We start from the raw sequence: 12,264 nt of genomic DNA on the forward strand, positions 1-12,264 counted from the left end.
TACACCAGGGTTTAATCTCTCTAATAACATGCTGTGTGTTACTCTGTGTATAAACACCAGGGTTTAATCTCTCTAATAACATGCTGTGTGTTACTCTGTGTGTTTACACCAGGGTTTAATCTCTCTAATAACATGCTGTGTGTTACTCTGTGTATAAACACCAGGGTTTAATCTCTCTAATAACATGCTGTGTGTTACTCTGTGTGTTTATAACAGGGTTTAATCTCTCTAATAACATGCTGTGTGTTACTCTGTGTGTTTATAACAGGGTTTAATCTCTCTAATAACATGCTGTGTGTTACTCTGTGTGTTTATAACAGGGTTTAATCTCTCTAATAACATGCTGTGTGTTACTCTGTGTGTTTACACCAGGGTTTAATCTCTCTAATAACATGCTGTGTGTTACTCTGTGTGTTTACACCAGGGTTTAATCTCTCTAATAACATGCTGTGTGTTACTCTGTGTGTTTACACCAGGGTTTAATCTCTCTAATAACATGCTGTGTGTTACTCTGTGTATAAACACCAGGGTTTAATCTCTCTAATAACATGCTGTGTGTTACTCTGTGTGTTTATAACAGGGTTTAATCTCTCTAATAACATGCTGTGTGTTACTCTGTGTATAAACACCAGGGTTTAATCTCTCTAATAACATGCTGTGTGTTACTCTGTGTGTTTACACCAGGGTTTAATCTCTCTAATAACATGCTGTGTGTTACTCTGTGTATAAACACCAGGGTTTAATCTCTCTAATAACATGCTGTGTGTTACTCTGTGTGTTTACACCAGGGTTTAATCTCTCTAATAACATGCTGTGTGTTACTCTGTGTGTTTACACCAGGGTTTAATCTCTCTAATAACATGCTGTGTGTTACTCTGTGTGTTTATAACAGGGTTTAATCTCTCTAATAACATGCTGTGTGTTACTCTGTGTATAAACACCAGGGTTTAATCTCTCTAATAACATGCTGTGTGTTACTCTGTGTGTTTATAACAGGGTTTAATCTCTCTAATAACATGCTGTGTGTTACTCTGTGTATAAACACCAGGGTTTAATCTCTCTAATAACATGCTGTGTGTTACTCTGTGTGTTTACACCAGGGTTTAATCTCTCTAATAACATGCTGTGTGTTACTCTGTGTGTTTACACCAGGGTTTAATCTCTCTAATAACATGCTGTGTGTTACTCTGTGTGTTTATAACAGGGTTTAATCTCTCTAATAACATGCTGTGTGTTACTCTGTGTATAAACACCAGGGTTTAATCTCTCTAATAACATGCTGTGTGTTACTCTGTGTGTTTATAACAGGGTTTAATCTCTCTAATAACATGCTGTGTGTTACTCTGTGTATAAACACCAGGGTTTAATCTCTCTAATAACATGCTGTGTGTTACTCTGTGTATAAACACCAGGGTTTAATCTCTCTAATAACATGCTGTGTGTTACTCTGTGTGTTTACACCAGGGTTTAATCTCTCTAATAACATGCTGTGTGTTACTCTGTGTGTTTATAACAGGGTTTAATCTCTCTAATAACATGCTGTGTGTTACTCTGTGTATAAACACCAGGGTTTAATCTCTCTAATAACATGCTGTGTGTTACTCTGTGTGTTTACACCAGGGTTTAATCTCTCTAATAACATGCTGTGTGTTACTCTGTGTGTTTACACCAGGGTTTAATCTCTCTAATAACATGCTGTGTGTTACTCTGTGTGTTTATAACAGGGTTTAATCTCTCTAATAACATGCTGTGTGTTACTCTGTGTATAAACACCAGGGTTTAATCTCTCTAATAACATGCTGTGTGTTACTCTGTGTGTTTATAACAGGGTTTAATCTCTCTAATAACATGCTGTGTGTTACTCTGTGTATAAACACCAGGGTTTAATCTCTCTAATAACATGCTGTGTGTTACTCTGTGTATAAACACCAGGGTTTAATCTCTCTAATAACATGCTGTGTGTTACTCTGTGTGTTTACACCAGGGTTTAATCTCTCTAATAACATGCTGCGTGTTACTCTGTGTATAAACACCAGGGTTTAATCTCTCTAATAACATGCTGTGTGTTACTCTGTGTGTTTACACCAGGGTTTAATCTCTCTAATAACATGCTGTGTGTTACTCTGTGTGTTTACACCAGGGTTTAATCTCTCTAATAACATGCTGTGTGTTACTCTGTGTATAAACACCAGGGTTTAATCTCTCTAATAACATGCTGTGTGTTACTCTGTGTGTTTATAACAGGGTTTAATCTCTCTAATAACATGCTGTGTGTTACTCTGTGTGTTTATAACAGGGTTTAATCTCTCTAATAACATGCTGTGTGTTACTCTGTGTATAAACACCAGGGTTTAATCTCTCTAATAACATGCTGTGTGTTACTCTGTGTGTTTATAACAGGGTTTAATCTCTCTAATAACATGCTGTGTGTTACTCTGTGTATAAACACCAGGGTTTAATCTCTCTAATAACATGCTGTGTGTTACTCTGTGTATAAACACCAGGGTTTAATCTCTCTAATAACATGCTGTGTGTTACTCTGTGTGTTTACACCAGGGTTTAATCTCTCTAATAACATGCTGCGTGTTACTCTGTGTATAAACACCAGGGTTTAATCTCTCTAATAACATGCTGTGTGTTACTCTGTGTGTTTATAACAGGGTTTAATCTCTCTAATAACATGCTGTGTGTTACTCTGTGTGTTTACACCAGGGTTTAATCTCTCTAATAACATGCTGTGTGTTACTCTGTGTGTTTACACCAGGGTTTAATCTCTCTAATAACATGCTGTGTGTTACTCTGTGTATAAACACCAGGGTTTAATCTCTCTAATAACATGCTGTGTGTTACTCTGTGTGTTTCCTATGTTTTTCTAATCTGGGTCTTTTAAGTTACACAGCTAAAGACCGCTCACTGCAATCTGAAACTGTGCACTATAAGCGTGGCGTGTCTCAGCAGTTCTGTTTGCCCTCCCACACCATCGACCCATCTGACTGGATGGAAGAGGAGGTGAGAATTGTGAATATGTTAATGAGTTCCTATATCCCTCCCTGTTATTCTAGACACCAGTTTAAAATTTTAACTCCAATTAGAAAAGAGCTGAATTAGAGGAATGCAGATAATCTCGGAGGATTGTGGGGCTGGGGGAGATTACAGAGACAGGGAAGGGGCAAGACCATGGAAGGATTTAAAAATAAAGATGTGAATTTTAAAATTGATGTGTTGCTTGACTGGGAGCCAATGTTGTTCAAGGAGCACAGGGGTGATAGGTGAACGGGGCTTGATGTGAATTAGGACAGAGGCAACAGAGTTTTGGATGACCTGTGGTTTCGAAGGGTAGAATGTGGGAGTCCAATAGAATATGAGAGTAAACTAGCCAGAAATATAAAAACAGATTATAAGAGCCTTTACAAGTATATAAAAAGGAAGAGAGTAGCTAAAGTAAACATCGGTCCCTCAGAAGCAGAGACAGGAGAAATTATCATGGGGAATGAGAAAATGGCAAAGACATTGAACAATTATTTTGCGTCTCAGTTCACAGTTGAAGATGCAAATTACCGACCAGAAATAGACAGTAACCTAGGTACTAATCAGAGTGAGGAATTTAAGATAATTAATATCAGCAGAGAAATGTACTGGAAAAACTCAAAATCTGACAAAACCCCAGGCACTGGAGTGCTGACTTGGGTTGCATTAGAGTGCTATAGTGGAAGTTTGGTAACTGAGGATAATTAAGGGTTAATTTTATCTTAAATCTAATCTGTCTTTTATTTAGCAGAGTAATTTAACAGTTGCTGTTAGGGTTGGAGAAGGTGAGTTTTAGACCAGCTTTAAACAGGATTCACTCAGGCTCTGCTTGCAGCTGCACCTTGTTAATTAGAGAATTGGCTTAAACCAGTTTTCAAGGGCGAGAGTCAGACAGTATAAAAGTGAGCCATCTTACAGTGCTGACTTGGGTTGCACTCGAGTGCTACAGTGGAAGTTTGGTAACTGAGGAAGTTCGGTAAGGAGGGAGCGAGGAGCTCCTTTCATTTCCTACCTGTCCTCAGAGTGAGGGGAGCCCAGAGCTTCCAAAGAGCACAGCTGACTGGGAGACGACTCAGAGGGCAGAGTTCCGGACCGGTAAGTATAAAATACTTACCCCTGGTAAAAAAAAACTGAAAGTGACGTCACAGGATAGCTGTGACCTGATTGGCTGGTAGGGAATTTTTACTGAATTTGAAAACAAAACATTGATAAAAATTGATTAAAACCCGAATTAACTAATTAATTAATAAGTAGAGTAAAGCAGAGGGAGGAGATTACTGTATTTAGTTAGCATTTAATATTTAAAGTAGGAATCTAGCACTAGGGACCATATAGTTAATTATAACAATTTAGTAAGGATTTAATAAGTATTTATTTATTTTAAATTAATTTATTAATTAGTGTTAGAAATGTCAGTTAGAGGGGTGAAGTGTTTCACCTGTGAGATGTGGGAGGTCCGTGACGCTTCCAGCGTTCCGGGCGACTACATCTGCAGGAAGTGTACCCAGTTGCAGCTCCTCACAGACCGCATGGATCGGTTGGAGCGGCAACTGGATGCAGTTAGGAGCATGCAGGTGGTAGAGAGCGTCATAGACAGGAGTTTTAGAGAAGTGGTTACACCCAAGGTGCAGGCAGATAGATGGGTGACCGCTAGAAGGGGCAGGCAGTCAGTGCAGGAATCCCCTGTGGCTATCCCCCTCTCTAACAAGTATACCGTTTTGGATACTGTTGGGGGGGATGGCCTATCAGGGGAAAACAGCAGCAGCCAGAGCAGTGGCACCACGGCTGGCACTGTTGTTCAGCAGGGAGGGACAAAGTGCAGAAGAGCAATAGTTATAGGGGATTCTATAGTCAGGGGCACAGATAGGCGCTTCTGTGGACGTGAAAGAGACTCCAGGATGATATGTTGCCTCCCTGGTGCCAGGGTCAAGGATGTCTCTGAATGGACAGGGGGCATTCTGAAGGGGAAGGGTGAAATGCCAGATGTTGTGGTACACATCGGTACCAACGACATAGGCAGGAAGAGTGACGAGGTCCTGCAGGGGGAGTTTAGGGAGTTAGGTAGAAAGTTAAAAGACAGGGCCTCTAGGGTTGTAATCTTGGGATTACTCCCTGTGCCACGTGCCAGTGAGGCTAGAAATAGGAAAATAGGAAGATAGTGCAGCTAAACAAATGGCTGAACAGCTGGTGTAGGAGGGAGGGTTTCAGATATCTGGACCATTGGGATCTCTTCAGGGACAGATGGGACCTGTACAAGAAGGACGGGTTGCATCTAAACTGGAGGGGCACAAATATCCTGGCTGCGAGGTTTGCTAGCGTCACTCGGGAGGGTTTAAACTAGTGTGGCAGGGGGGTGGGAACCAGAGCAGTAGGACAGCAAGTGAAATAAATGAGGGGGAACTAGTAAATAAGGCCAGTAAGACTAAGAGGAAGAGCAGGCAGGGAGATGTTGCGGAGCACAGCGGGACTGGTGGTCTGAAGTGCATTTGTTTCAATGCAAGAAGTATAACAGGTAAGGCAGATGAACTTAGAGCTTGGATTAGTACTTGGAACTATGATGTTGTTGCTATTACAGAGACTTGGTTGAGGGAAGGACAGGATTGGCAGCTAAATGTTGCAGGATTTAGAAGCTTCAGGCGGGATAGAGGGGGATGTAAAAGGGGTGGGGGAGTTGCATTACTGGTTAAGGAGAATATCACAGCCGTACTGGACCTGGTATTGGGGAATGAGCCCGGCCAGGTGGTCGAAGTTTCAGTAGGGGAGCATTTCGGGAACAGTGACCATAATTCCATAAGTTTTAAGGTACGTGTGGATAAGGATAAGAGTAGTCCTCAGGTGAAGGTGCTAAATTGGGGGAAGGCGAATTATCACAATATTAGGCAGGAACTGGAGAATTTAGATTGGGGGCGGCTGTTTGAGGGTAAATCAACATCTGACATGTAGGAGTCTTTCAAACGTCAGTTGATTAGAATCCAGGACCAGCATGTTTCTGTGAGGAAGAAGGAAAAGTTTGGCAAGTTTCGGGAACCTTGGATAACGTGGGATATTGTGAGCCTCGTCAAAAAGAGAAAGGAAGCATTTGTGAGGGCTGGAAGGCTAGGAATAGATGAATCCCTTGAGGAATATAAAGACAGCAGAAAGGAACTTAAGCAAGGAGTCAGGAGGGCTAAAAGGGGTCATGAAAAGTCATTGGCAAACAGGATTAAGGAAAATCCAAAGGCTTTTTATACGTATATAATGAGCAAGAGGGTAACTAGGGAAAGGGTTGACCCACTCAAGGACAGAGGAGGGAATCTATGTGTGGAGCCAGAGGAAATGGGCGAGGTACTAAATGAGTACTTTGCATCAGTATTCACCAAAGCGAAGGACTTGGTGGATGATGAGTCTAGGGAAGGGAGTGTAGATAGTTTCAGTCATCTCATTATCAAAAAGGAGGAGGTGTTGGGTGTCTTGCAAAACATTAAGGTAGATAAGTCCCCAGGGCCTGATGGGATCTACCCCAGAATACTGAGGGAGGCAAGGGAGGAAATTGCTGGGGCCTTGACAGAAATCTTTGTATTCTCATTGGCTACAGGTGAGGTCCCAGAGGACTGGAGAATAGCCAATGATGTTCCTTTGTTTAAGAAGGGTAGCAAGGATAATCCAGGAAATTATAGGTCAGTGAAGCTTACGTCAGTGGTACGGAAATTATTGGAGAGGATTCTTCGGGACAGGATTTACTCCCATTTGGAAACAAATGAACATATTAGCGAGAGACAGCATGGTTTTGTGAAGGGGAGGTCGTGTCTCACTAATTTGATTGAGTTTTTTGAGGAAGTGACGAAGATGATTGATGAAGGAAGGGCAGTGGATGTTGTCTATATGGACTTCAGTAAAGCCTTTGACAAGGTCCCTCATGGCAGACTGGTACAAAAGGTGAAGTCACATGGGATCAGAGGTGAGCTGGCAAGATGGATACAGAACTGGCTCGGTCTTAGAAGACAGAGGGTAGCAGTGGAAGGGTGCTTTTCTGAATGGGGGGATGTGACTAGTGGTGTTCCGCAGGGATCAGTGCTGGGACCTTTGCTGTTTGTAGTATATATAAATGATTTGGAGGAAAATGTAGCTGGTCTGATTAGTAAGTTTGCGGACGACACAAAGGTTGGTGGAGTTGCGGATAGTGATGAGGATTGTCAGAGGATACAGCAGGATATAGATCGGTTAGAGACTTGGGCGGAGAAATGGCAGATGGAGTTTAATCCGGACAAATGTGAGGTAATGCATTTTGGAAGGTCTAATGCAGGTGGGAAGTATACAGTAAATGGCAGAACCCTTACGAGTATTGACAGGCAGAGAGATCTGGGTGTACAGGTCCACAGGTCACTGAAAGTGGCAACGCAGGTGGATAAGGTAGTCAAGAAGGCATACGGCATGCTTGCCTTCATCGGTCGGGGCATAGAGTATAAAAATTGGCAAGTCATGCTGCAGCTGTACAGAACCTTAGTTAGGCCACACTTAGAATATTGCATGCAATTCTGGTCGCCACACTACCAGAAGGACGTGGAGTCTTTGGAGAAGGTACAGAAGAGGTTTACCAGGATGTTGCCTGGTCTGGAGGGCATTAGCTATGAGGAGAGGTTGGATAAACTCGGATTGTTTTCACTGGAACGACGGAGGTGGAGGGGCGACATGATAGAGATTTACAAAGTTATGAGCGGCATGGACAGAGTGGATAGTCAGAAGCTTTTTCCCAGGGTGGAAGAGTCAGTTACTAGGGGACATAGGTTTAAGGTGAGAGGGGCAAAGTTTAGAGGGGATGTGCGAGGCAAGTTCTTTACACAGAGGGTGGTGAATGCCTGGAACTTGCTGCCGGGGGAGGTGGTGGAAGCAGGTACGATAGCGACGTTTAAGAGGCATCTTGACAAATACATGAATAGGAAGGGAATAGAGGGATACGGACCCCGGAAGTGCAGAAGGTTTTAGTTTATGCAGGCATCAAGATCAGCGCAGGCTTGGAGGTCCGAATGGACTGTTCCTGTGCTGTACTGTTCTTTGTTCTTTGATGACCTACATTCTCGGGCTCTATCACAGGGAGCTGCGGAGATAGTGGATGCACTGATTATAATTTTCCAAACTTCTCTAGATTCTAGAATGGTCCCAGTGGATTGGAAGTTCGCAAATGTGACACTGCTATTCAAGAAAGGAGGGAGAAAACAGGGAGCTACACACTAGTTAGTCTGACATCAGTCCTCAGGAAAACACTGGAATCTGTTCAGGAAGTCTAAATGCACTCAGAAAATCATAAGTATGGTTAGAACAAGTCAACATGATTTTACGAAAGGGAAATTGGAGTTTTTTGAGGATGTAATTAGTAGGATAGATAAAGGGGAACCTGTCGATGCGGTATACCTGGATTTCCAAAAGGCATTCGATAAGGTGCCACATAAAAGATTGATGGGCAAGATCAGGGCTGATGGTGTTGGGGGTAATATATTAGTGTGGATAGAGGATTGGTTAACAGACAGGAAGCAGAGAGTGGGCATAAATGGGACATTTTCAAGTTGGCAGGCAGTGAATAGTGGGGTGCCGCAAGGATCAGTGCTGGGGCCTCAGCTATTTACAATCTATATTAATGACTTGGATGAAGAAACTGAGAGTAATGTATCTAAGTTTGCTGACGATACAAAGCTCGGTGGAAAGGTAAACTGCAGGGAGGACACAGAGAGGCTGCAAAGAAATATAGACAGGTTAAGTGAGTGGACAACAAGGTGGCAAATGGAGTATAATGTAGGGAAGTGTGAAGTTGTTCACTTTGGTCGTAACAATAGAAAAGCAGAACTGGTAAGTGTTGATGTTCAGAGAGCCTTGGGTGTGCTTGTACAAGGAACGCAGAAAGTTAGCATGCAGGTACAGCAAGCAATTAGGAAGGCAAATGGCACGTTGGCCTTTATTGCAAAGGGATTGGGATACAGGAATAAAGAAGTCTTACTACAAGTAAGGATATACTTGCATTGGAGGCAGTACAGCGAAGGTTCAGTAGATTAGATCCTGGGATGATGATAGGCTGAGTAAACTGGGTCTGTATTCTCTGGAGTTTAGAAGAATGAGAGGTGATCTCATTGAAATGTAAAAGATTCTGAAAGGGTTTGATAGGGTAGAAACTGAGAGATTGTTCCCACTGGTCAGGGAATCTAGAACATGGGGACACAGTCTCAGGATAAGGGGCCAATCATTCAGGACTGAGATGAGGAGAAATTTCTTCACCTCAAAGGGTTGTGAATCTTTGGAATTCTCTATCCCAGAGGGTTGTGGATCTCCATTGTTGAATATATTTAAGGCTGGGATAGATAGACTTTTGGTCTCGTAGGGAACCAAGGGATATGGGGAGCGGACAGGAAAATGGAATTGAATCCTGGGATCAGCCATGATCGTACTGAATGGCGGAGCAGGCTCGATGGGCTGAATGGCCTACTCCTATTTCCTGTGTTCTTACCAGCCAGGAGAGTAAATCTAGAGGTAATGAAGGCATGGATGAGAATTTTAGCAGCCAATGAGCTGAGACAGGGGCGAAATCGAGTGATGTAATGAGGTCAGCAGCTCATCTCAGGGTCAAATATGACACCAAGGTGGTGAAGTGCGACCAGGATAAATCACGGGAGACAAGGCTCTAGAAGTGGAAGACTTTCATTCCTTCTCTCCCTCTTTCATTTAAGACAGAGATGAGGAGAATTTTTTTCTCTCTGAGGATTGTGAGTCTTTACAACTCTCTTGCCCAGAGAGCGGTGGAGGCAGGATCATTGAATATTTTTAAGGCAGAGGTAGATAAATTCTTGACTAACAAGGGAATCAAAGGAGTTCGGGGGTAGGTGGGAAAGCGGAGTTGAGGCCACAATCCGATCAGCCATGATCTTATTAAATGGCAGAGCAGGCTCGAGGGGCCGAATGGCCGACTCCTGCTCCTAAGTTGTATGTTCATATGTTCTCTCTCCTCTCTTCCGCCACTGCTTTGGTATCTCCCCTTCTCTCTCATTCCTTTCTTCTCTCTCTCTCCTTCTTGCTTTCTCTTTCTGCCTCATACTCTCTCTTTCTGTATTATTTAAATAATACATTAGCATTATTTAAATAATTTACTGCTGGTTTAGAGTTTGGCCATTTGCTATCTTTTAAGATTATCGTGACCCAGCATGGGCTGTTTATAATATTCAGTGATTAGAATTAGAGAGTTACAGCCTCATTGTGCTGTGTGAGTCGGGGAATCACAGATCACTGACCAACTGAACTCGAGTCAGAATCTTACACCATAATACGAGACCATTTGGCCCATTGAGCCTGTGCTGTCTCTCTGAAAGAACTATCCCTTTACTTCCATTCCCTTCCGCTTGCCCCCTTGCCCACACACAGATAAAATCTGGAAATAGAAAGCTGGTTTCAGTAACAGAGACTATGAAACTGTTGGATTGTTGTAAAATCTCAACTGGTTCACTGACGTATCCTTACCCAATCTAATTCTATATGTGACTTCAATCCCACAGCAACACCAACGAGGTTGACTCTTATATGCCTGCTGAAATGGGGTTAGTGAGATAGTCCAGGCTGGATTTCGTGAACCCCCCCGAGGCAGCGTTGGAGGCGGAGGGCACAGAGATCTGTGACGGGTGGTGGGGTGCGCGGGGGCAGTGCAGAGCACCCTTCACCGCCCCGTCACCAAGTGATTTTCCCGGTGGGTGGGATGACGGCCTTCCCACCCAGAGTCCAGTTGAGGCCCTTAAGTGGCCTATTAACAGCCAATTAAAGGCCTCTTTCCTCCACCGCTGGGATTTAACTAGCAGGTCGGGGGGTGGGCCTTGTAATACGAGGTGCCCTCGCTGCGCTTGGGGGGGCGGGTCCATCCTCTGTGGGCAATCTGTGACCCAAGCCAGGAAACAGTGCACCTACTAGGATCCCCTCCCCCTGGACTTTACGACCACCTACTACCACCCACCCCCCTGCCCCTCCCCGCCCCAAGCCCCATTTGCCGGGGCCTTCTGGACTGGCCCTGGCAACCACACCTCACTTACCTTTATTCTAGGGTTCCAGACCTGGCCTGGGCCCAAGGCCTTTGAGTTCATGCAAATCCACAGCTCCTGGTGGTGCTGCCGATACTGCTGAGCCGTTGCCCCTGTGATTGGCCGCCCCTGTGATTGGCCTCCCCTGTGATTGGCCGGCAGCTCTCGGAGACGGAATCCCCATCTTTAAAGGGATGGAGATCCCGGCTCTGGAAACCTCGCCCCGAAATGGACGATATTGTCCAGGAGGCAGAGAAAGGCCGAGGCGAGGGTTCTCCCACCATTCCAGGTCGGCACCGGCAGCCTCACCTCCTCCATAAAATCCAGCCTATCGTTTGTCTGTAAACCACGACAGACTCACCACCATCTTCACAAGGACAACCACAGATGGGTAATAAAGGCAGCCTAACCAGCAACACCCCTGCTCCAGGAAGGAATAAAACAAATTTACATTCCTTCAAATATTTACCCCTTTTTCCTAGAAACTGTTATCGATTCTGTTTCTGTTCCATGTCTTAGCAAAATGTCTGAGTAAATATTTTTAAATCCTGCTCCTAACTCTCACTCTCTCAGAGAGTCAGTGCCTGAATTTAAAACAATCAGTGAAAATAGTTTTCCACATTTACCTTATCAAAGCTCTGATAACATTGAACCCTGCGAATACACATCTCCTCTCCTCTCCTCTCTCTAACCTGGAAACACACTGTATCCTCCTCCTAGGACTATTCCGGCAGCAGATCCCATTCTTGCTGGTCCGAGGGCTGGGGAAGGGTCAGAGTAGGTGGACATGGGGCTCAGATCCCCCCTCACCTGAACTTGCAGGCAGGAATGTTCTGACCACATTCTGTGCTGTACTTTCCCCACTAGCTGGTGATGGATGGTGATCGTGCTGTTTACCCGATGGTGATTCACGCTGTGGTGGATGAAGGAGAGGGTAAGCACACAGGCTGCAATCAGCATTAGATCCTGATACTCAACCCAGCTTCCCAGCTACACCTCACTGGCACTGAAATGCTGGGAAAGGGCCCTGCACTGGGGGAGGGGGCCCTGTCTCTGGGGGTGGGGCCTTCTTTCTAGGGATGTGGCCCTTTCTCCCATGGTGGTGCACTCTCTGTGCAGGTGTGGCTCCTTTCTCTGGGGGCGGGGCCCTCTCCCTGGGGGCGGGGCCCTCTCCCTGGGGGCGGGGCCCTCTCTCTGGGGGTGGGGCCTCTCT

The 12,264-nt window shown here is 44.5% G+C and overlaps 1 protein-coding gene across 1 annotated transcript in view; it reads left to right on the top strand.

Annotated features, from left to right (window-relative positions):
- Window positions 1–12,264, top strand: part of LOC137359320 (E3 ubiquitin ligase RNF157-like) — a 335,606-nt gene that overhangs the window by 191,596 nt on the left and 131,746 nt on the right. Inside the window, exons 5-6 of the mRNA XM_068025346.1 lie at window positions 2,892–3,009; window positions 11,919–11,985. Coding sequence (XP_067881447.1) covers window positions 2,892–3,009; window positions 11,919–11,985 — 185 coding nt within the window. The remainder of the gene's footprint in view (window positions 1–2,891; window positions 3,010–11,918; window positions 11,986–12,264) is intronic.

This window comes from Heterodontus francisci, unplaced genomic scaffold, assembly GCF_036365525.1.
Source record: "Heterodontus francisci isolate sHetFra1 unplaced genomic scaffold, sHetFra1.hap1 HAP1_SCAFFOLD_524, whole genome shotgun sequence".
NCBI lineage: Eukaryota > Metazoa > Chordata > Chondrichthyes > Heterodontiformes > Heterodontidae > Heterodontus > Heterodontus francisci.